Source organism: Chinchilla lanigera, unplaced genomic scaffold (assembly GCF_000276665.1).
Source record: "Chinchilla lanigera isolate Chin_1 unplaced genomic scaffold, ChiLan1.0 scaffold00147, whole genome shotgun sequence".
Lineage (NCBI taxonomy): Eukaryota > Metazoa > Chordata > Mammalia > Rodentia > Chinchillidae > Chinchilla > Chinchilla lanigera.
In genome coordinates this window covers 711990-737384 of record NW_004955548.1, presented here as the reverse complement: position 1 = coordinate 737384, position 25395 = coordinate 711990, and the positions used below count along the sequence as shown (strand labels likewise).

The 25395-nt window shown below is 45.2% G+C and overlaps 1 protein-coding gene across 2 annotated transcripts; it reads left to right on the top strand.

The window, feature by feature from the left end:
* Positions 1-1105: 1105 nt before the first annotated feature.
* Glra4 (glycine receptor, alpha 4) lies at positions 1106-25128 on the top strand. Of its 2 annotated transcripts, XM_005411996.2 has the most exons (9): positions 1106-1559; positions 5175-5305; positions 5570-5637; positions 6276-6499; positions 6636-6718; positions 8248-8388; positions 12254-12468; positions 17154-17303; positions 23925-25128. In XM_005411996.2, the coding sequence occupies exons 1-9, from the start codon at positions 1489-1491 to the stop codon at positions 24213-24215; spliced, it is 1374 nt and encodes a 457-aa protein (XP_005412053.1). In that variant the 5' UTR covers positions 1106-1488; the 3' UTR covers positions 24216-25128. The 2 variants fall into 2 exon arrangements, with proteins under 2 accessions (XP_005412053.1, XP_013363976.1); XM_013508522.1 differs by lacking the exon at positions 8248-8388.
* Positions 25129-25395: the final 267 nt, after the last annotated feature.

Sequence of the window (25395 nt, the reverse complement as noted above, 5' to 3'; positions counted from 1 at the left end):
CAGAACGGAGAGAGCAAAAGCAAGATAGAGAGAGTGAGAACAGAGATAAAGAGAAAGTGATGGAGAGAAGAGAGGGAAATGGTCACAGAGGGTGAGGCACAGAAGAGAAACAGAGGACTGAAGGACAAATGAAGGAAAACTTCAGTGGGAGAGGGAGGGTGAGAGAAGGAGAGGAGAGAAAAAGAGGGCCGAAGTCACTCAGTCCCAGAGCGGTTTAGATGATGCACAGGAAAGTCTGAGGAAGAGTCAGGCAGGAAAATAAATGGAGCTGCAAAGCACCTTGACACCACAGCAGATGTGCAGAAGGCAAGGGAGGGCACCATCAGCTTCCTCTCTCCTCCAGCTACTGCTGCAGCCTCTAGGTCCCTGCTCCTTCCGCCCCACACTTCCTCTGAAGCCAGCAGTGCTGTGGTGTCCCAGCCTTGCTCTGCCCTCCCTCTGCTCAGGATAGTGGTCTCTTCCCATGAGCAGGGCTGGGGAAGGGTATGGTGGAAGAAGGGTTTTGAGAACTACAGAGGGCCCCAAGCTCCCCAGAAACGAACTGAGGGAGGGAAGCAGTCAGGAAAAAGAATGCACAACTATGAAGATGAAGGGCTTTGGGGGTAAGCAGACAGACAGACTGCCAGGCAGGCTGACCACACAGGAGAAGGGCTTCAAAGTTCCTCTGTATCGTCCATCCTCCGTGCCCCCATGCAGAGGGTGGGGAGAAGCTGCCCCTGCTCTCAGCCTCCTCCTTACTTCCCCTCTTGAACCTGAAGCTGTCAGCTTAAGAAAACCCAGTGGCTCTGCCTAACCCCTGTGAGGTTTTCTTCCTTCCTTATAAAAATCGTTAGGACTTTACTGTTGGGCCCCAGCGTGGCTCTAGGCTAGTAGGAAAGCTGTTGGTTGGGGGACAGCAGGACCGCCTACGTGCACTCCTCCAGCCGGAGAGTTGGAGGCTGGACAGAACACCTCAGGCTTTCCCCAAGCGGCAGCGGCAGCCCAAGCTCCTCCCTGGCACGTGGCACACAGACAGGCTCTGAACCACACTCTAGCCGCTGGCGACTGTGCCTTTAAATTGCTGCTTTAGGAGGGCGCATCTAGGGGGAGGTGGGAGGGAAGGAAACATCTTCCTACTGGTCTCCCTCCTCCCTCCCTCCAAGACTCTCTCCAGGGTTTGGAGAGTGATTGCTGCCCAAAGAGAATCTTTTCTAGCTCCCTGGCGACAGGCCCTCCGCAGCCCAAGGCAAGCCTGAGCGGGAGCCGCTAGGGTTATCTGTGTCAGGATCATTTCCAGGGGAATAGTTCTGGCCCCTGACTGGTAAAGACAGGGCAGAGGAGAAGAGACAGAAGAGGAGAAAGAGAGAGAGCGCAACTCCCAGCCCGGCCCCTTCGCTCACTGTGAGCAGCCCAAGTTGGAGGAAGGCACTGTACTCTTGGCGTTCCCGCAGGGATAGCCCCTCTCACCTTGGCAGTCAGGCTGAGAAAGGGCTCCAAGGTCCCCGTGGAATGACAACTCTCGTTCCTGCAGCCCTCTCCTTCCTTCTCCTCTGGACCCTGCCAGGGCAGATCCTCCTCAGGTGAGCTGAGCGGGAGTGAGAAGGAGGTGCATGCAAGCACTGGTGGGGGCAGGGGACAGCCAGGACAGCCGGCACAGTTTCCTCTAAGTTTGCAGAAAGAACTCTATCTGGAGGGCTCCAGGGAAGGACACACTCTTCCCCAGTCAGGACCCAGGAGTTTTCCACTGGAGATGTCAGGGACCCAGTGCTGGTAGGAAGGCTTATGCGCCGGTGAGAGTTTTCTGGGTTTGGGTAGTGGTAGCGATGGGTGGCTTGGGTAGGGGCTGGGTACTGAGCCCGACATGGAGGCCGTCTGTCCTGTGGCCCAACTCTGTCTCCCTACCAGCTGGGCCACATACTGCTCAGATCCCTAAAAATGGGAACATTTGGTCAGCTACCTGCTCAAGGGGTTTCAGGTAGCATGGGTTTGCCCGAAGACTACATCAGGATGGAGCTGGGCTACCCAAGCCATGGCCTTCTGCAATCACCCTGCCTGTGCACACATGCCGGCTCACCATCCCTCAAGGCGGACTAAGTGGCAATAAATTCCTGGGCTTGCAGCCAAGGAATTCTTGGAGTTCCTTGTAAATGCCCCCCCCAATTGTTCCTTTCTTGTTAGGCAGGTTGAGCAGAGCAGGAAAGATGGCTGCAGCTTGGGCTGAGCTGGTTATAAGAGGAGCGAGTTCTAAGGTGGAACAAGTGAGTGCCACCACAGGACCCTCCCCCTCTTCTTAACCCAAGGAGTACCCCAGAGCTCTTTGCCTCTGCGGAGCTTCCTGTCCCACTGCTTGTGGGTGCACTGGTTGGCTTTCAGGCAAAGACGCACAACAGGAGAGTAAACTTAGGAGCAAAAAGCAGTTTAAGATGGAATAACAGCTCCTGTATTGACAGAAGAATACAGACCAAAGGGAGAACCCAGCTGGGCCTTGGTGGCTCTCTTGGCGGGGAGGCCGACTCAAGGGCCAAGCTCCAATGGCATCATTTCCACTTGGGCTTGGGGACTGGAGGCAATTAGAGCAAGATGGGCCCTGAGAGAATCTTGAGTCCAAGTCGTTTATTGGATATATGGCAACTAACGGCGGGCAGTGACCTGGCCAATGTTGCTCAGGTACCTAGTTGAATCAGTTTTCCCCTCGCCCAACCCCATAAGAAAGAACATCAGCTCTGGATCCTCCTATGTTCTGTCAGTGTTCTGCCAGGAAGGAAAGAGGAAGAAACAGCTGCACACAGTGACTCCGGGCGCAGGTCCTCAGACAAGGTACCCCAGAAGAGGGGGCCACAGCACGAGTTTGAGCTGAAGACAGCTGAACCTGCAACCTGACTCAGAGTCCTAGGACTGGGACTAGTGGGAGAGGTGACCTGAGAGTGGGGCTAGAGACAATGGAGAGGTCTGGTTTCTCCATGTACAGGGCCATGTGACCTCCCATCAGGCAGGTGGCAGGTGGCCAGCAGCAGCAGCAGCACCTGGCTAGCATGGACATCCTGCGGTGAAATCACAAACTTCTGCTTGGTCCAACCTCTTCAAATTTTCACAGATGGCTTAGGCCACCTGCTCCCATCACTCTGGCTGAGGTCCGGGGTGGCCTCCGTGCCTAGCACAGGGGCTTCCTCTTGCTTAGGGAATTCAAGGAGGCAGGACTCAAAGAGGTCATAGTGGGGCTGCCATTGCTCTTCCCTTACTCTGGTTCCTTGGCTGCTCACCCTGGGCTGCTTGTATCATGTACTGGGATAGATTCAGATTTGAAGTAAATAACTCTTGGTTTGAATTTTGGCTTTACCACTTACTGGCTATATAATCATGAAGTCACTTAACTTCACTGATCCTCGGTCTCCTCATCTATATACAGTCAATTTTTCCATATCCGTGGGATCAACCAAGTGCAGATCAAGAATACATATATATATATTTAAATTGCGAAACTGAGCACAATAATGCATGCCTATATTCCAGCTACTCAGAAGGCTGAGGCAGGATGATTGCAGGTTTGAGGTTAGCCCGGAACTCAGTGAGATCCTGTCTCAAAATAAAATTTAAAAAGGGCTGGGGATGTAGCTCAGTGACAGAGCACTTACCTAGTATATGGAAAACACTGAATTCAGTCCCCAGCATCATAAAACAAAATTGCTAAATATCTATATACTTGTTCTTGTAATTATTCCCTAAATGATACAACATAGCAATGATCTGTATAACATTTACACTGCACTATATTTTTAAGTAATCCAGAGATGATTTAAGTACATGGGAGGATGTATGTAGGTTATATGGAAATACTATCCTATTTTACCTAAGGTACTTGAACATCCATGAATTTTGGTACACATATGGGGGTCCTGGAATCAGTCTTGCCAGGACAACTGTAATAGGTATGATCAGAAGGGACTGAGGGGAGTACTAAATGAGATAAGCTATGTGAAGTGTTCAGTATGATGCCTTTCATCATTCTCTTAGTCACTGTTTAATGTGTGGACTTTCTGGGAAAGAAAGGGCCACTAGCTCGAAGGAAATTTTGACCCACGAAGATAGCAGTTACTATGCCATCCAGCCCCCCAGTGCAGCAACAGCCATGGCAGTAGTGGAGCTGGCTATTGTGCTTGACACAGTTATGACAGCAGGATAGAGCAGAATGAAGAAGTCCAGGAGTCCAGCCTGGACTTGGACCTGAGCTCTGTTCTTGCTTCCAAGGCTTTGTTGAGCTCCTGGTCCCTGCTCTATCTTTTAGCTGTAAGCACACATGTGGAAGGAACTTTGCTACTCTTAGAGAGAAACTTGTCAGGGAAGAAGGAAGCTGGCTTCCAGGCCAGGCCAAATCACACTGGTGCCTGCCTCAAAATCAAGCTGTTAGCAGGGAAAAGATGGGAGTTCATCCTCTCAGTATTATGTGCCTACTGGGAGGCTCTTGGAAGTCCACAAGGACATGCTTCCTTAGATAGTTGAGTTCACCTGCGAGCAGTGGCCACAGCCCAGAACTAAATCATACCTCAACAGATAGCTTCCTGCCACCAACGCCAGCGGCCGAGCCTCTCTCTTTTCAGAAGCTGGATTCTAGATACTGAGGAGTCCCACATGAAGCCAAGCAATCAATTAACACCAACTCTCAGAGATGCAATTTGTCCTTGAGCTCTTGCCCTATCCTTGGCTAGGGCACATGAACAAAACATTACAGTGAAATGTGACTTTTGGTACATTTACCTCTTTACCTTTCTGTGTGCATGTGTGTGTGTGTGTGTGTGTGTGTGTGTGTGTGTGGGTGTTTCTAAAACACCTTCAGGAACACTGGATGAAGCCTCAGCCCAGTATTTAAGTTCTCACCCTGTCACTCATTTTTAAACCTCAGTTTTTCATCTGTAAAATGGAAATAACAGTCTTCACTTCCATTTTATTGAGAATTCTGAAAGCAGAAGGATCTAATCCATGTGAAAGCCCTTTCCTAGGATAATGGGTGAGTTACCATGTTGGCTTACAGCTCTTTTCTTTGTCTTCATTTTGCACATTGGCCCCCCAGAGGCTCATTCTGTCTTATCCTACTGCTTGATGAGGAGGCCAGGCAGAGGTGGGTGGGGATGAGAAAGGAGAGAGTCTGTGATAAATTCAGAATACAACTGGTCTCAGACCTCTTTACCTCTCCTGTCCAGGGTGGCCTTGGCAAAAGAGGATGTCAAATCTGGGACCAAGGGTTCCCAGCCCATGTCCCCCTCTGACTTCCTAGACAAGCTTATGGGGCGAACATCTGGATATGATGCCAGGATTCGGCCCAATTTTAAAGGTAAGAAACATTCATCCTCCATAAACCTCTCCTTCCTTGCCACGCTAGCAGCACACTACCCAGACCCGCTCCTGTGGCCTGCCCCAGTGAAGGAGGCTGGAGGGCCAGGGCTAGTTCTTCCATCTCCTTGTTGCCCGTGGGCCTGTCTAGCTGGCACTGTCTTCTCCCAGCAGTGCCCTCATGTAAAACTCAGGGAGGGAGCCCTGGAAACTGAACCCAACCTCCTAGAATGCCCTGCCAATGACGCGTGCTTTGCTCCCTCAGGCCCACCAGTGAACGTGACCTGCAACATCTTCATCAACAGTTTTGGCTCCGTTACCGAGACCACCATGGTAAGGGGTCTTCTATTTCCCCACGAATACTCCAGTGTGAGAGGGGTAAGCTCATAATAGAGCATTTCCTCCTCCTGCTACCCTCTTCTTGTTTCAAGGTCGCAGCTAAAGTCATAGGATATCTGAAGTTAGTACTAGGAAAACATTTTTCCCTAGTTCCAGACTTTCACTGCTAAAGACAGACTAGCCTTTAGTACCAGAGATCAAATGTGTAGTAACTCGATGCAGAGAATAGGCCTTGGAATCAGACAAACCTGGGTTCAAATTCTGACTCTACCACCTAATAGTTATATTGGGAAGATTTACTTAAATCTCTTTTGGTCTCAGTTTCTCATCGGTAAAATGGAGATCATGATGGCTCCATTCTCACAAGTCTGGTGTGAGGTTTAAATGAGATAGTGCACACAACAAAGCACTTAGCAGAGGTTGGCACATAGTAGGTGCTTAAACAGATACCTTTTCCTTTCCCATTTTTGCTGTATCAGCCCAAGGTAGGTCCCTTTTCAGCAAAAAAAAATCTACTACTCCCAACATGTGGCTCCTAGCATTTCCTGCTCGCTGCCCTCTTACCCATGTAGATTTGCTGGACCCCTGGTAATAGCATTGCCCGTGACAGACCCATCTCTGAACCTTCCCAGGACTACCGGGTAAATGTCTTCTTGAGGCAGCAGTGGAATGACCCACGTCTGGCCTACCAAGAATATCCTGATGACTCCCTGGACCTTGATCCCTCCATGCTGGACTCTATCTGGAAGCCAGACCTGTTCTTTGCTAATGAGAAAGGGGCCAACTTCCATGAGGTGACCACAGACAACAAGTTGCTGCGCATCTTCAAGAATGGGAATGTGCTCTACAGCATCAGGTGCACCTGGCGGATGACCAGGAGAGTTTATGCCAAAAGGAAAAGCCGGATGGAGGCTAAAGGGTGGGAGGAGGGTCCCCAGGGCAGTGCTGAACCCCAGTAAGCTGATGTCACTTTTTCTTACTGTTCTTACCAGACTGACTCTCATTTTGTCCTGCCCAATGGACCTCAAGAACTTCCCCATGGACATCCAGACCTGCACAATGCAGCTGGAAAGCTGTAAGTGTCTGTAGAGTCACAGAACAAGTCCTAGAAAAACAGCTAGTTAACCCCACCCCATGATACTCTAGACAGCAGAAGGGCCACCCGGAGCGGGAGGGACTTATCCAAGCACACACAGTCAATTCCTGGCAGACACGAGAGTAGAAGCCAAGGTTTTCTGACGCCCAACCTAGTGTGTTTTTCCTAGTGTGTTTTCACACTATTTGCTAGTCCGGCTCTTTCACACGGCTGAGGCCCAGGAAGTACCAAATCTGCTTGTGCTGTCTGTGAGGGGCAATTTGAAGGGCTCCTTCTCTCTCCACGTTTATGTTCCCTCTTACAGTGCCTGAAGTAGTTTTGCCTTACCTCCCCTGAGTTAAGATATTGAAGATATCCATGAAATGACAGTGTTGGGTAGGGAAGGGAGGTTCTCTGAACTCTGATCTCCCATGAACACAGATAAACATTGTAGGGAAGTAAGAAAAAACAGTTCCAAGCAGAGGACTGTGCCTAGAGAGAAGTCAGCCAAGGGCTCCTCTAAGGCAGCAGAAGTGTCAGCCTACATGGACTGTCCAAAGTGCAGAGGAGCCAAAGGATGGCAAGCCCAGGCTGTCACCCATTTCTGTTCCTTCTCTATTTCCTGGGTGAAGTGAGACTACAAGATCAGGAGACATCCACAAGATCTTCAGAAAAGGAGGCTTGTAAGACTGTTTTAGTATATAATAACAGTGATACACAGAACATGTCCTGTGGTCATCTCCTTAAAGTTTATAGACCACTTTCACATCGAGGTTTCCATTACCCTGCATAACTCTTCATAACAGCTTTGAAATAATGGTAGAGGAACCATTTTTATCCCCATTCTACAGAAGGGGAAGTGACTTACCCATAGTCATACAGCTACTTTGAGTCAAGGCCCTACAATGCATTCCTCAGCCTTGGTGATTCTACTCCCATCTCTCCTGTGAATGCTTCCACATTCAGCATGAGCCTTTATGAACTGCTCGCTAACTTGGAGCCACTTGGCATGTTCATATGTTAACTCTCAGTTTGTCCCAATTTAAGGCCCTGGCTAGAAGTCTGCGGTATTTGCATTGTCCCATGCATGACTGGCAGGATATAAATAGCTCTCTCCTCCCTGAGGTAGAGAGACAGAATCCCTGCTCTGAGGCTGGCTCAGCTCTAGACATGTGGTCAGTACACATGCTTACTCCTTTGGGGTTTAGCTATGTTTCCAGCTGGGGTCCTTGACATCTTTCCAACCCTCTTGGCCTACCTTCTAGGTCTGCCAAAATAATTTCTTTTTTTAACCTTTCTTAAGCCTGAAAACTGGGTAGAAGATGAGTCTGGAGTCATCCCTCTTAGGACAGGTTCATGAGACAACTGATCATGTACCCTCTTTAGAAGTTTCCCTTTCCAGGATGAGCATGCGGGTCCTAAACCCCAGGCCTTCCTCTTTATCTGTACTCTTCTGCCAGTCCTAACTCTACCTCCCCCCGCCACAACACTCACACTCTGCAGCTGTCTGCCATCTCTGTCACTTGCAGTTGGCTACACCATGAATGACCTCGTGTTTGAGTGGCTGGAAGATGCTCCAGCTGTCCAGGTTGCTGAGGGGCTGACTCTGCCCCAGTTTATCTTGAGGGATGAAAAGGATCTAGGCTATTGTACCAAGAACTACAACACAGGTAAGAACCAAGCTCTTCACTGGCTTTGAAGCACAGAAGGGCCTCCAGCAAGGAGGCAAAGGAACAAGGCAGCCATCCTCTATTGGAGTCCTAGGCAAGAGATGATGCTATATGTTTCACACACTTTATCTCATAACTTCTGACAATAGTGATTACCAACACCATTTTCCAGAAAGACAAAACCGAGGTTCCAAGAGGTTAAGTCAGTTGTCCAAGTTACACAGGTAATAACTGGCAAATTTGGAATTGAATTCCAGATCCAACTCCAAAGCCCATGTTCTTGTCCCTCTTACACTCTGCAGAGAAAATAGCCCCGTGCAATGAGCGGTAGAAGTCCCATTCTTGGGCTGGGATATAGCTCAGCAGCATAAGCGCCTGCCTGGCAAGCACAGGGTCCCGAGTTCCATTTCTGGTACAAAACAAACATCCCATTCTTCCTAGAACCGAATTTGTTTGAGAGATGAGAACTTCAGTTCTGACAGCAGTAAATGGCTGTGCTGAACTGGAAAGGCACAGCCCTGAAGGCAGTAGCCAGCTCACCATCCGTACCTTGCACTGCCACCAGTGTCCAGCTCTCCAGAACTGGCCTGTTTTCTCAACCTGAAACCTGGGCCAGCAAGTGGAGCAAAGCTGCTTTTCCACCCTGAGCACCTGCCCTCGGAAGTTACCTAAGAGTTTCTAGCTCCTCTTTTGCCCCCGTAATTTGACTGTGAGTAAGTGGGATGCTGAGATAGAGGCAGCAGCCTAAAGAGAGAGAGAGAGAGAAAGAGCGAGAGCGAGCGAGCAAGCAAGAGAGAGTCCTCAGTCTCTCTTGTGGAGTGCTGATACACTTTGGGTCCTTCTTATGAACATGTGCGTGCATATATGTGGGGGTGTAGGAGTGTGGGGAGTGGGCAGAGGAATAATTCATTGAATTTAGAAAATGCAGATTGGGATAGAAATTAGAATAACCAGGGCTGGGTATATAGCTCAGCGGCACAAGTGCCTGCCTGGCAAGCACGAGGTCCCGAGTTCGATTCCCAGTACCAAAAAAAAAAAAAAAAAGAAATTGGAATAACCTTATGGAGGGAAAATTGACTATCTCTGTGTAGATCAGTGGTTTTCAAGCTTTGGTATGCAATATATCCCCCTGGGGAGTCTGTTAAAATGTTGTTTCTACCTCTCAGAAACTCTGAGTATACATGGTGGGAGTGACGCCCATAAATTTATATTTTAACAAACACCCTGACGATTCTGATGCAGGTGGTCTGGGAAACATGGTATTGTGAGAAACTTCAGTCTAGAAGCTTTATTTTCTCCCTATTTTCTCCTATCCAGGAACTCCTCAGAATGTATAAGAAATACGGTAAATATCCCAAAATATCACATTAACTTTAGACCCCAAGAGGGCTGCTGGGTCACTATTTACATTACCAAATTTAGAATTATTCCAAATACCTACCCGTAGGACAGAGATTAAGTAAATTAGATAGTGTTCCTGCTTGGTGCAACAGTGTGCAGATTTTTAAAAGGATGCTAACAAGGCACACATATCTACGCGGGTAAATACAAATGAAAAAGGTAAGATTCAAAGTTGTATATGCAGAATGATTATACTGTGATGGAAGAACAAACCAAAAACGTGCATTTTAAATCCTGGAATGAGGCTTTCGTGGACCCTCATGATAGCCTGCCCTGCACCATCCAGGGCGCACCTTTATCTTGCTTTATCCTCTTTTATGCAGCCCAAGCTCACTGTGTAGAGCCAGTTTCTCCCTCACTTCATCTTTACTTTTTCAAGTAAACTTTGTCACTGCTTAAAAAATCCTGAATGGAAATACTAGCACTAAATATTTCTAAAGCAGTGTGATACAACACATAAGAGCAAGACAGCCAGGAGTATAGCTCAGTGGCACAGCGCCTGCCTGGCAAGCGCAAGGTCATAAGTTCGATTCCTGGTACCAAAAAAAACCAACCAGATAAGAGCAAGAACTTTGGAGTCAAATAAACCTGAGTTTAGATTCTGGCTGCACTGTTTACTAGTTGTGGGCCTTTGAGAAACATAATTTAATCCTTAATCTCTTCATGCTTTAGTACTCCCATCTTTAAAATGGGAGATCATGACATTATCTGCCCCAAAGACTTGTTATAGGATTAAATGAGATAAACTATATAAGGTCATGACACCTAAAAGAGATTTGATAAATGTAAATTTATGAATGTCATTATTCCTTATCTTTTTATTTTTTCTATGCTAAGCAAGTGTTAATTTTGTAATTAAAACCAAAGCTGCAAAAAAAGGAAGGAAGGAAGGAAGGAAGGAAGAGAGGGAGAGAGAGACGGAGGGAGGAAAAGATAATATGCATACTTAGTAAAAGCACAGCATAGCAAGAGGCCTGTGGTGGCATGAGGTAGGGTGGATTTGGAACAATAGGAGGTAAAAGTGTCATACCGCATGTCAGAGCCAGGTATTGATAAAATCACCGGCCTTGAGGAATTAGGTAGCCCTAATAAGAGTAAGCCTAGACCAAAATAAAATAACAACACACAGTCAACTCTCAGTGTCCACAAGTTCTGCATCCAAGGAATCAACCAACTACAGACCAAATCTATTCATGAAAAAAATTGCATCTACGCTGAGTATAAGCAGACCTTTTCCCTTGCAATTATTTTTTATTATCTGTTTGTTTGTTGTGTTTGAGACAGGATCTCGCTAGCCTTGAACTCTTCATCCTCCTGCCTCAGCCTCCCAAGTGCTGGGATTATAGGCATGTGCCACCACACTTGGCTGTAATTATTCCATAAATAATATAGTATAACAACTATTTACATAGCAGTAACCTTTTGTTAGGTATTATAAGTAATGTAGCGATTATGCAAAGTATATAGGAGGATGTACATAGGTTATATGCAAACACTACCTCATTTTATATATGCGACATGACCATCCAGATTTTGGTATCTGCAGAAGGGCCCTGCAACCAATCCCCCACAGTTACTAAGAGATGACTACACACATCCTTTCTGTTCTGTATGCCTGTGCTTCTGAGTGGAGCTGTGAACTACTCTTTTCTCAGCCTTAGAGCCACGGGAAGCACGGTAAAGTGAAAATTGCTGGCAAAGGAGGCACAGCATTTGTGCATGGGCCAGTGTACTTTTTTAGTGATGGAATAGATTGCTGCTGCCTCACGCTCTATAGGAACCCACTGCCCACTCTCCAGAGCTGGTCCCTGTTGGGTATTGTTTCCAGATGCTTGCTATGTGACTCCACTCACTTGTTTAAGACACAGCAAGTGTTTACCACAGCATTGTGAGAGAACTTCTGGGGTACTAGCAAGAACAAGCAAGGCTGCTAAGATCTGAGTGGAGGCTGACTGTTTTGTTAATAATTGTATAACAATAGTAATAGCTACCTATGTATTCAATACCTCAAATTCATTGTCTCCCTTAATTTTTTTTCAAGATCCCAATGATAGAGCTGATACCGTCATTACTGTTTTACAGGCAAGGAAATTGAAATTCAAAAGGCTTGGGTGTTTTGCTCAATGTCACACAGCTAACAAATGGAAGGTTAGGATTCAAATTCAATCAGTCTTACTCTGGAGACCTCTTGCTCTTTATCTTTTTGCTGCACTATCACTTTAAAGACCTTCTGCTGGAAGCTAAACTGCTGGGAGAAAGAGGGAAATTCCTTTACGGCTGCTCTGAGAGCTTTCTTAGTACATACATTCCCACTACGTGGGGCCATTCTGAAAGGTTTTTTTATTAGCCTTGATGAGGTGCCCAGAGACCAGCCAACAGAGACAGGGCCACCCTGGTCCTGCCCCCTCAGGCTCAGCTGCCCACTGAGAACCTGAGGCCTCATACTTCACCTCTTTCCTTGCAGGGAAATTCACCTGCATCGAGGTAAAGTTTCATCTGGAACGGCAGATGGGCTACTATCTGATTCAGATGTACATCCCTAGCCTACTCATCGTCATCCTGTCCTGGGTCTCCTTCTGGATCAACATGGATGCTGCCCCTGCCCGTGTAGGCCTTGGCATCACCACCGTGCTCACCATGACAACCCAGAGCTCTGGCTCCCGGGCCTCTTTGCCTAAGGTGAAGAGAGACATGCAAGGGAACCTGCTTGCCATTGAGCTCCCCATTTCCCACTCATCCCATGCTCCTTCCTTCACCATTTGCCTGAGGTTTAGAGTTGGGAAGAGCCGCTGAGCAAGAGCAGGTGTCTGACAGTCCATCTTCCTCACAGCATACTCCTAATAACATTGCCGGCAATGTTGAGGCTGAGGTTGGGGATGCTGTCTGGCTAGGGAATGAGTAGAGGCAGTGCCTTACTTACCTTGACGTTCTTTGGGAAATATCGGCATGTCAAAAATGAAAAGACTCTTATTACATAGAAAGTCCTACTGCCTCATGCACAGATTAGAATATAGCCCAGAGCAGTAAAATGACCTTCTGAAGGCCACATCCCACCAGAAATAACCAAAGAAATATCAGGATTTTGAGCCAACTTCTGTCCGCTTGCTATGTCAGAAATAAGATACTACTGCAAAGCACTCTAGATACAGCATCTATTCTTTGGGGATGCAAAAATTTGGAGGTAGCAAATAGCAATTAAATGCAGTAGACTCTGATCATCTGGATCTGGCGTTGTTCTGATTACTCAGAAAGATTTGTGCTGATGAGACTAGTAATAGTTCTCCTGGCCTCAGGTCATGTGGTGTATTTGGAGGTTACTTCAAAGACCTTAGAGTCAGCAAGGCTCAGAGTGAATCAGGGAGTGAGGCCATTAATTCATTCATTCAACAAGTATTTATTGAGCATGTACTATGTACCAGACACTGTACTTAGTCATGGAGGAGCAATGAGAAGCAAAGCAATTAGTTTCTTGTGGATCTCGCAGTGAACATATTTTCTCTTGCTCTGATTTATTGGGAACCAGGCCCCCAACTTTCAATGCTTGTTCCTAACAAGACCTTTTACTAGGGACTTAAGCAAGGGGTAATCTGCAACATCCATGATGAATTTAAAATTTTCTATATGGGGGAAGCAATGGTTAAATGTAGGAAAATAAGTCAGACCTATGTGGGTTTAAATCCTAGCCTCATAGTATGACCTCAGCTAAATCCCTTAACCTCTCACTTTCCTTGCCTGTGACGTGGGAATGAGAATGCTACCTCAACCACAGGGTAATTCTGAAAAATGAACAATGTAAAAATGTACAGGACAGTATTTGGTACATAATGACCACTCAATAAGTATCATTATAATGATCAGGTATCAGAGTTGAAAACAATGAGTAGTGGAGATGGGACTAAAGCAGCTGGTGTTGTCCCCAGTTGTTTTGGATTCGGTGGGAAAGCTGTGAAGTACTCCAAATCCCGCTAGGGCGAAACAGTGACAAAGCTCAGATGAGGATTAAGTGTCCCAGGAGTTACAGATCACTTCCTGTTTTATAGGTGGATGGGGATACTGACAAAGCTCTGATGAGGCAAGACTGCCTTAGGCGGGGTCGGACAGTGATGTCATGGTTGTTATGATAATGGCCTTGAATGGAAACCAGAAGGAGAAAAGTCATTTTGTACTAAGAACCCTGTCCCAGTTTACTGTCACTGCCATGCAAGGAGAGTCTTCTGTAACTCCGGGAGACAGAATGAGCAATTGATGCCTTCTTCTTGCCAAATGAACTTTCATTTCTAGTCTCCTGTGAGTTAGCACAGTCCACCTGCTCCCAGGAATCACCTAGTTTCCTCTTTTGGAACAAAAGAAGACTTTGTTGGGTACCAATGTCTGTAACATTTGGTATCTCCTCATCAGATTTTAATGACTTCTTTATGGCCCCACTGGCTAGTAAGCAAAATACCCAGGCATATACCCCACACTAAACGTTCTCATTAGCCAGCTCCACACAGCCAGGGGCCTCAGTAAGCCAATGAGCTTCTGCTCACTCAAATTTGTGCAACATCAGGTTTGGTAGGAGCCCCAAGGGAAGACATAGGACCAGGCCAGGGTCTGTTGAAAGCCATACCAGTTCTACTCCCAATACTTTATTGTCCCGGATGAGAGTGCCAGAGGCTTGCCTTATAAGAGAACTTAAATGGGGTGGTCATTCCCCATGTTTTCAGGAAACTGCTCTTCTTTAAAAGGAACCCCAAAAGCACTGATCACTCTCTCTTTGCCAGGCCTCTGATCTCCCCAACTGCAAGCAGCTCAGAGCAAAATGGAAGGGCTAAATCGAAATTTCCACCAGAAACTGGCAGATTAGACCTAAAGTTTCAGCAGAGAGGAAAGACCTAATTCTCTCCAGATGCGATAAAATTCTTGAGACAGGTAGTGACAAGAAGGGTAGAGAGAAGTAGAATCCAGCACTGACAAATGCATTGCTAAACCACCCATCTTTTCACTCAAAGAATATTTACTATGTGGCACTTATCTCAGTATAGGCAGCAGAACAATGTACGACAGAGAGTCCCTGCCATGGAAGAGCTCACAGGCTAGTGCAGGGAATGGCCAGGTAGGTGATGGATGCTAAGAAGGTATAGGTAGCCTGGGTACATATAGCAGGACAACCAGTACAGACTGGGATAATCAAGGAAGGGAAGGCTTTCCTAAACATATGCTATCTAAAGAAGAAGCTGAAGAATAAGTAAAAATTATCCAACTAAAGGAGGAAAAGGGGAAGGGAGCTTGGCTTCTTGGAAAACTGCCGAAGTAGCTCATCATCGGCAGGGTCAGAGATTGTAAGGGGCATGAGGCATGAAGTAGGCCAAGGCTAGATGTCATGGTAAGGGGAAGACTGATTAGATAATAAGGGTAATGGAGAAACACTGAAGGGCTGTAAGCAGGGGATTAATATGATCAGACTTCCACTTTGAAAACAAAATTCTGGCTGCTGTTTGGAGAACAGGTTAGAGGTGGCAAGAACAGACGCTGGGAGACCACTGAGGAAACTGTTGTAGGTCCTTTAAATGAGGTAGGATGGTCAGTAGACAGATCCTGCAGATGTTTTTAATGTATTCTTGACATATTAATCATTAACAAGGCTTTCTTCCTGGTACATAAGGTATCTTTTCCATTGATGGTCCAAAGCCCTTTATGACTTTCTTGTCATTAACTCGTTGATCTTCACTGCACTGTTTGACATCCTTGGGAGCACAATGGGACTGGGCAATTGAGCCTAAAATGGGATGCCTTCTTAGCAGGTGGCAAAGTAGAGACACCAGGGGATGCCTAATCAAAGCTGCCTAGTAACCCATTACTATGCTTTTAATGGAATTGCCCTAAAAGAAGTAGAGCAGGATTTCTCAATCTTAGCATTCCAGTGCCATTTGGGGTGGATAATTTGTGTACGTCTGTGTCTGTGTTGGAGAGAGGGACTGAGCACTGAAGACATTTAGCAGCATCCCTGTTTTATTTACATTAAATACCAGTAAATCGCACTACCCCAAAATTGTATGACTAAAAATGTCTCAAAATATTGCCAAATGCCCCAGACGTGGGGCAAAGTTTTTCCCCATTATGAACCACTAAGGTGGGGGCTAACGGTATAGCTCAGTAGTAAAGTGCTTACCAAGCATGTATGAGGCTGGAGGTTGGAGCTACAGCACCAGGGGAAAAAAATGACTAAAGTACAACATCTATCCAATGAAACGTCTCCTTACCTAGGATCTGCAACAACACCCTCACACCCTGCCTGGCATAGCAGAAGCTATGAAAAAAGTCATGTGTCATGTATGCATCCTACTCCTTTTAGGGAACCTTATACGGTAAGCTCAAATTTATGCAGGGAGTCAATAAGAAAGTGAAAGAATCTCATAATCCTGAGCTCTGTTCTTTCTTCCTGACCAACCTATCTGCAACTCTGTTCCAGGAAAGGTCAGTGTTCAACCTTCACAAGGGAAGTGGGGGAAAAATAAACCTGCTTAATAGCTGCCAAAGCACATAGTGAGTGGACAGTATTCAGGACTAGCTACGTGGATGCCAAGAGTGCCTTGCAAGTAGTTGGTGTCCTGATACTTAGTGGGTGGTATTCCCTCCGGATCATGCTCTGTTCTCCAGTCCAGGGTGAGAGATGATGTCCCAGCTTACTGCTGAGCTCCATTACTTTGCTGGGACTCTTGCAAAGAACAGCACAGGAAATTATGGGGTCAAGGGAAGAACAGAGGTGGAAGAATGAAAGGAAGGAGCTCCTAGTCTGTCAGTGAGGCTGTAGGCTATGTAAATGATAAAGGCACTGGATTGAGAACCCAGAATCTCCAAGTCGTAGTGCTACCTTTTCACCTGGTAACCTTTCATAAGATTCTTTCTCTTTGAGCCCTAAGTGTCTTCATGCGTCTCAATGGGAATCATGAACCCTACCCAACTGCTATGACTGTGAAGACCCGAGGGGATAACAGAGAACAAACAAAGCAGTGTTCATGATCATTGCTGTTTATTGAGAGAAAAGTATCAGAAGAAGACAAGAATGAAAAGAATAATAAGAATCAGAGGCAGAAGGAGAAATTCAACAAGAATAAAGGAAGAAAGGAAAAGAAGTACAGGGAGGAAAGGCAGACAGAAGTGGAGGGCGGAGAGTGCAGAAAATTGAAGGATGAAGGGTAGCCCAATCTTCATGATTTGAGCCCTCAGGTACTGGGACAAATCCTGAAAAGCTTCTTTAAGAGCAGCAAAAGCTCCAGGATAAAATTGAAAAACAGCAGGCAATTGATATGGGCTGGATATCCACTCGATTGGCCATGGAAGAACTCCAAGAAGGCTGACAGCCCTATTGATGAACATTGCAGGTGTCCTACGTGAAGGCAATCGACATCTGGATGGCTGTGTGTCTGCTCTTCGTGTTCGCTGCCCTACTGGAGTATGCTGCTGTCAATTTTGTCTCACGTCAGCATAAGGAATTCATGAGACTTCGAAGAAGGCAGAGATGCCAACGCATAGTGAGTATAACAGAGTGGGGGAGCTTCCTTTTTCCTTTGGATTACTTCTTCCCTACTCCTCCTCCCACAAACCAGGACCCAACCCAAGGGTGCAAGGACTTCCAGGAACCTCACATTATAGTTCTAAGCTGATCATAGTTAGCTAAGGAGTTTAAGCTCTTTAGCTCTATTTCCTTATCTCTCCAATGGGATATTAGCCCTTAAAAGGTGGTGTAGTAGAGTGGTTAAGAGTGTGGGTCCAGTGTCTGGCACATAGTAAGCACTGAAAATTAGAACATTATCAAATCAATTCATATGACACTGCTGTGATAATTACTAATTGTTGTATTTTGGTGTTTCCACCACACAGAAAGAAGGTACCTTAATCTGTCCTACACTAATTGGTGGTTAACAATTCAAGTCAGACACTTAGGTGCCTTTCTAGGGGAGCATTATAAGAGGACCCCCATAAGATGGAATTGAAAGACTTCTACTTGCCTCTTCCGGTTGTTGGGTTTCTTGCTCTTCATTGGGTACATCAGAGTTGTTGCGGGTAGGCTGCTGTTCTTCCTCATTCTTGTTGGACAATCCCATTTCTTCTACAGTAGCTTGATCACCTGGAGAAATATAAGAGGGAGTATATCGTCATGACAACAGAGGCAGTTTACTCTGAGTTGCCCAGACAAAGGGGTTAGGTAAGTTGTCATGACAACAGAGATGTCTGAGCTACCCTCACAGAGCAAGCCTCCAATTATGAGCAAAGCAGAAAGGCCTTCCTGAGCTATATACTAGTTGCTTAATCTTTAGACATGCAGAGTTCTGATCCATCTTGAGTTCTGACTCCATGTTTCCTTCCTAAGCCAGAGGTGGAAAACCAAAGGGGCAAGCATATAATGATCTCTGGGGGATAGAAAAGCCATTGTTAAAATCCTGGCTCTAGGGGCTGGGATGAAGTTCAGTGGCAGAGCACCTGCCTGGCATGCGCATAGGTTCTGGGTTAGATCCTTGGTACCACAGGGGAAAAAGGCTGTAGCCTATCTGGATATCAGCTGTAGCCTATCTTGGCTGTAGCCTATCAGGATAAGGACTCTTCCTCTCCCTAAAACCCATCTCCCACCTCAGCTGCCACTCGGACACTCCTACATAGGTCCACAGTAATAATATCTCACAAACTATCATGTGGTTTCATGTTCCTTGTAAGGTCCTTCTGTGGCGGGCAGGGCTGCTGTCTCATGTAGGGATTTATCAGAATTTATCAACTCTTGCTTGGCTTTAGTCCTTTAGTTGGGCCCTAGGTAGCAAGCCCTCTAGTGGATTTATTTACAACTGCATCTCCTTAAGTATTAAAAAATGAGTACTCTTTCTTTAAGAGATCTGGAAGTTTTTCCTGTCCTATATTGAAAGTTGGGGAAAATATATAGAGAGAATATATAGAGAGAGAATTGGAAATGGGAAAGAAAAGAGGCTGTTCCCTTTCCTAAGTTAAGTGTCCCAAGTCTTATTTTAGTTGAATAAAATATGCCCGCAATTACCAAGCTCTTGTCCTTATAGGGGTTTTGATCTCGGTCTCTTCTCAATGCCTACCTTAGGAAAGAAGAGTAGGTGGAAAACCTATCCGAGGTTCTTTTCTCAGCTCAATTGCCTGCGTGGATGTCCCAGCAATGAAAGATTATAGAGCTACTCCAGGGTGACACTGGTCCCTCCTCCTTCCCTGCACTCACCCACCCTCCAACTGCCCACAGCCTGTCGCCTCCTGCTTATACTCAGGTTGACTCTGAGCTCATAATGGGGCCTGTCATAACCAGTGCTCAATTATTACATAGTCATAACAGCAGCCTGAGCCTTGCTTAGGACCCTGGGGCTGCATGAAAATGGACTGAAGCGCATTATTAACGTGAATAAAACCTGAAAAATCAAACCTGTGCCATTAATGATATCCTTTGTCCAGTCCCCTTACAGCTCTCGCCATCTCGGTGAAACTGTAACAGGAATCCTGGAGGCACCAAGAAGACTAAACAAGTTAAGGACCTGAACCTCTCTCTGGGCCGCAGTGTTCTAGCTAGAGAAGCAGAAGTGTTCAGTCTGACAGGGGCCCTTGGCATGGGGGTCGGTTGATTTTGAGGGAGCCCTTAGCCAAGAGCAAGGCAGGAGTGTTCTGAGAGTCAGCTAGCTATTCACTCGGCCCAGGTTTAATCTCTTCCTTCTGCAAACACTCCTCAACCACCCATCCCTACTACATGGTGGCCTCCTTCATGTTACTGTTTAAAATGGCTGCACTTTCCACCATGTGCTTGCGTTTTTGTCTTCCCAACTGGTCTACAAGATTCGGAGTGAAGTTCTCTTTTCCATCATCATAGCAGGGCCTTAGCACCAGGCTCAAAACACAGCAGCCATGTAACCCAGCTTACCAACTTTGGCTGACTGGCAAGGGCTCTCTATCAGACTGAACGGAGAGAAAACCTTGCCATTATCAAGAGAAAAAACCAGGAAAATTAGGAGAAATTTCAAAATACTGTCACGTGTTCTTGGTGGCTTAGTCCCAGAACCCCTTTCACCTTTCTCTGTCCTTTACTGAGCGCCTTCTCTCATTACTATCTCTTTTCTTCCTGCCAGTCACTGCTATATGTGTTACTCTTTCCCACGCCCACACCTCACTCCCTGCTGTGCCTTCCCTCTCCAGCCTCACATTGCAGTATGTTTCCCTCCCAGCTCTTCTATACCTAACTAGAAAAAATAGTTACACTTCATAGCTTATGGAAGCCACAAAGTTGTATTTAAGGCTCCACTGTGACTTTCTAATATACATATATACTACACACACACACACACACACACACACACACACACACACACACTCGTGCTTCTGCACACACAAGGACACAGAATTTGGTCTATATAGGTGACACCCAAATCCAGGACCCCCTACCCTTGGGTTGCAGGCCACTCACCCTTGCTCTCCCAACTATAAGAGAGTGATATTAAAATGAAAAAGAGCCTAGAGCAGCTTGCTCTGTTGGTCATATTTTCTCTCCTGTTTGAAAATGGCTTTTTCCAGCCTGGGAAATATTTCCAAATAATCCCCTTTAGATTTACTGTGATGGAAGAAAAAGGGAAATATTGGAGCTATAGAAATAGACATAGCAATAAGATCCAACTTTCTCTTTCAGATTTTTTTTTCAATTATGTACTGTATATTCTGTGCTGGAGGACAGGTGAGCAGTGGGAAACAGTGATGAGAGGGAACCTGAACTGGAAAGCAAGAGGGATTCCTTGGGAGATATTTTGCTTGCCTCTGTTTCTTTATCTCTATAATGGGCCCAGCAAACCTCCCCTATAGGAACTATGTAAAAATGAAGGCCTTTGGTGAGAGAAACTATGGGAATATCTTTAAGCAAAGAGCTAAATCTGTTCCACTACAACAACACTTTGTTCAAAGTACAACCACAATAGTCAGTTGCCTCTGACCTGGATGCATACACCTCTCTCTACAGAAACTATAACAAATCAATGATAGGGTAGCAAAGCCATCTGGTTAGCAAACATAGATTCTCTTTTGTGCCAAAAGTGTTGCTCCCTTTCTAGAGGCCAAAGGGCATCATGGCATTGTGCAAAGTGGGACAAGGAGTCATTCTGTTTTCCTGCCAAGTACTTTGTAAATCAGTGAAATTCTCTTCTAAGGACACTCTTCTGTCTGAGACCCCGAGGGGATGCTGGCTTCACAAAAACAAAAGGCCATTCCTTTTCCTGTATTCGGAGGCACATGGCTCATCAGTCCATTTACTCATTCAACAGATACTATCTGCTGAGTGCTTGTCAGGCTCCAGGCACAGTGCTTGGCACTGGGGATACAGCAGTGAATTAGACCAGTGTCCAAGTCTGTACTATAAGTCCACAAGCAAGAGAAAAGGGATAGAATCTGCTGGTGAAATTCTGTGCTGAGTTTGCCTGTCCCCGGTGCCCACTACCAGGCAATCCTCATGACAGGTCAATTTCTGGTGATATAACAATCAAAGTTTACAAGGACGTACCACGCCAACACACTAATCTATGCAGCTGCTTTTCAATATGCTACCGTACCTGCAGAGGCCTCAATATAAACATCCTATGGTGCAGTGCTTAAAAATATCATATCCATATAATACACATACATCTTGTTCTTATCCTTTACAGTACTATCTAAGGTAGCTGTAGGGTAACTAACTCTGGTTTGTTTTGGAATTTGCCAGTTTTAGCACTGAAACACTCAAGAAACCCCTTTATTCTGGCAAACTAAGACATTTTACAAGGGGACACTTTATTTTAATTGATTTCTTAGGTAGCATAAGCTTTCATTACAAAACCTCTAGTAACTCAAAAATTGTAACCGTCTTTGAAACCACATTTTTTTTTAACTCTGCCCTTTAGAAGTAGATAAAATAAGGCTTGTTTGGATCTTTAAAATTTTTATTAGTATATTTTTGCAACACATAATAAATATACTTATTGTGAGATATTGGTCTTAAATAAAATAAGAGCAAATAGGTTCTGAATGGGGGTCTAAGGGCCTATTGTATAAATAAAACTCAGGGGCTTTGGTTCTCCCTTCCCCTTTTGTGAGTGTCTTTAAAAGGTATGACCAGAAATTCAGTGAATGCTGCTGGCAAGTGCCACCCAACAGAAAGGCAGGGTCATGAAAACATTACAATTTGTCCTCATCCACCTTATTCACTCGATCTGGCACTATAAGACTTCTGGGGCTTCTACAAAGTCAAAATGACTATGAAAGGTAAGTGTTTTGAATCAACTCAGGACATCAGAGTAGTCCCAACAATGCAAGTAAAGACACTCACAAAGAAGGGTTTTCCAGAACTACTTCAAAAAGGTGCAAGAATGATGGGGTTCGTGTATTCAAGCATAGGGAGAGTATCTGGAGGGGGATTAGTAACAATGTGCCTTTTACTGTAATCTATTTTTATCTTAACATTCACTGTATTTTTCAATTTTTAAATTTTTTATTAGTGCACATTTGCAATACATAATGATTACATTTCTTGTAGGAGTTGGCACACGTACACAACACCTTTTAATTCTTTTTTCATGTCTTTCCCTTCTTCTGCTCTCCTTCCATCTCTTAGTTCCTTTTCCCCTTGCAAAATATTTATCTATTTCCTATTACCTGTTTTTTATTTTTCTCTTCATTTATATTTTGGGTTTCTCATATAAGAGAAACCATGTGATATTCAAGCTGATGTGTTTGATTTATTTCACTTAACATTGTGGTCTATCTCAAGGTGCATCCATTTTCCTACAAATACCTCAAGTTTAAATAAATGGCAGAGAAGTATTCCATTGTATATAAATATCACATTTTCTTTTTTGAGCATACTATGGTGTGTGTGTGTGTGTGTGTGTGTGTGTGTGTGTGTGTGTTTTGGTACTGTGGGTTGAACTCAGGGCCTTTACACTGAGTTACAATCCCCAGCTCTTTTTTACTTTGAGACATGGTCTCACCAAATCACTAAGTTACCCTGGTGGAGCTCAAACTTGTGATCCTGGCTCAGCCTCCCAGACTGCTGAGATTACAGAGTCATGCACCACCATGTTTGACTTCCATCTCTTTTATCAATATCTTTTTGTCTTTACTTCCTGGCTGCTGGCTGTGTTATAGCTGTGTTAAGGCTGTCTGCTGACTATTAGATAAATTTATTTTTTGTAGTTTGCCACATAACTTAGTGCTTATATAAAATTCACTCCTTTGGTGTTCATGTGTTTATTACAATGCATGTAGGGTACATGAGTAGAATATTCATTAGGTAATAAATGTACTGACCCCTACGGCAAAATTGCTGACCTGCAGATAAGTACACATATCTGCAGTAGCAGATCAGCTTTATTTTTTCTACTTTCAATAACCCATTAGGTTACTTGCAACTTTTGGAATTTTCAGCATGAAGTTAATTTTTAAAAGATATATAAGGAAAGCTAATTCTGAAGATTCTGAAATTCATTAAATCTCACTACATCTAAATACCTCAGCTTTATTGTCTGGTGATTTTGTTTTTCTGGTTATTACGAGCCAGAGATAATGACACTGAAGTACCTTCTCATGATAGATGGCACTTCATTGGGTTTTAGATGGACCTAAATGATGTTATGCATTTTAAAAAGGCAGCTGGTGACCAATCTGTTTTTTTGTTTGTTTGTTTGTTTTTTGGTACCAGGAACTGAACTCACGACTTCATGTTTGCCAGGCAGGCACTGTGCCGCTGAGCTATATCCCCAGCCCCAAGACTAGAATACTTGTAATGTAAAGTATCTTTAAGTAGGAAAAATAGGTTTTCCTATGTTTTTCTGTACTGGGAATTGAACTCAGGACCTTGCGCTTGCCAGGCAGGTGCTTCTGTCACTGAGCTATATCCCTGCGGGGCGGGGAGAGCTATCTGTAAGTGGAATCATAACATATACCATACGCTATCATACAGAGGTGCTTAGTATACAACTATTTCATGAGTAGTTTTGCGGCCATCAAAGACATGAGCCTGTGTACTCAATCACCTTCTCTGCACTGCATCATCTATGAGATATTTATGTGTGGGCTGACCTTTATCACCCTGCCTTAGAGTTTTAACCTCCAATTCTGCCTTTTCTTCCTTATCATTTCAGGAGGAAGACATCATTCGAGAAAGCCGTTTCTACTTCCGTGGCTACGGCCTGGGCCACTGCTTACAGGGAAGGGATGGAGGTCCAATGAAAGATTCTAGTATTTACAGTCCCCAACCTCCAGCTCCTCTTCTAAAAGAGGGAGAAAGCATGCGGAAACTCTACGTGGATCGAGCTAAGCGAATTGACACCATCTCTCGGGCTGTCTTCCCTTTTACTTTTCTCATCTTTAATATCTTTTACTGGGTTGTCTATAAAGTGCTACGGTCAGAAGATATCCACCAGGCATTGTGAAATGGGTGGGAGCTAGAGTCCTGCTGCAGGCTTTCTGCTTTCTCCTGGGTGGGCTTTCCCTCTCCATTAGACCCCACCAAGGACTTGGACAGTGTCTTCCTGATCTTTTTCCCTGTCAGAACAACTACTAGTCTCAAAGCTATATGGGCCTATACCGCATGGTGCCAGTGGTGGCTGTACTTACAAGATGGCTCATCCACCCTAATCCAGACTTCCTTTACACTCTCCCATTTCTCATGAGACTAAAGCTTGGGCATGTTCCTGTGGCCAGGATGACTTCCTGCCCTTGCTGGGGACCTTACGTTTTCCACTATTCCAGTGCAGGGTATTTAGACCACTGCTATTAGATCCTGGTATATCTCATCTTAATCTGTACCACTCCTCACCTGGTGACCATCCACCCAGAGCTTGGCCTTTATTTAGTTCTCTGTTCCTTCCACTGCATGATCAAATAGGGAGGCCTTCCTATCCACAAGTGCTGCCCCATGTGACCCAGTCAGGTTTTCTTACAGTGAGAGGAAGGCAAAGGCAGAAGCTCCCCTTCTCATAACAACAATGAACAGTCATAGGCTGCACTGAGCTAAGGCACTGTTATATGGCCCAACAAGAGATGTCCGAGTCTCCTGAGAAGCCCAATGCTATAAGAATTGGAGAAGGAATCCTGGACCCTCAGAAAGATGGCCTTCCCAGGTACACCTAAACTTCCTGCTCTCAGAAACATTTGTTCCTAGTCCCTAATTAGCATGCTGACATGAGCTCCTGAATAGTAAAAAAGAGAAAAAATACATATTATTTAAATAAATTATTTGATGATGCTAGAAAACTCAAGAAAAATGAGATCAGGTTGGACATAGTGGCATATTCCTGTAATCCCAGCTACTGGAGAGGTTGAGGCAGGAGTATCACAAGCTCAAAGCCAGCTTCAGCAACTTGGCAAGACCCTATCACAAATTAAAAAAAAAAAAAAAAGAAAAAAAAATATATATTCATTATCATTGCTGTTAAATGAAAAAGGGCTGAGGATGTAGCCCAGTGGTAGAGTACTTGCCTAGCATATGTGAGGGCCTGAGTTCAGTCTCCAGTACTGCAACAAAAGAAGGGAGTAGGGAGGGAAGGAGGGAAGAAAAGAGGGAAAAGAAAAGTGAGATCCTCAGAGAGTCTGTTGTGGGGTGAGTTTTTG

Bases quoted from the DNA above. Each gene is read 5' to 3' on its own strand.
- Glra4 (XM_005411996.2), top strand. From the start codon at position 1,489: ATGACAACTCTCGTTCCTGCAGCCCTCTCCTTCCTTCTCCTCTGGACC. The intron at 5,638-6,275 runs GTAAGGGGTCTT...GAACCTTCCCAG, and splicing joins CCGTTACCGAGACCACCATG to GACTACCGGGTAAATGTCTT. The intron at 12,469-17,153 runs GTGAAGAGAGAC...TGAACATTGCAG, and splicing joins CCCGGGCCTCTTTGCCTAAG to GTGTCCTACGTGAAGGCAAT.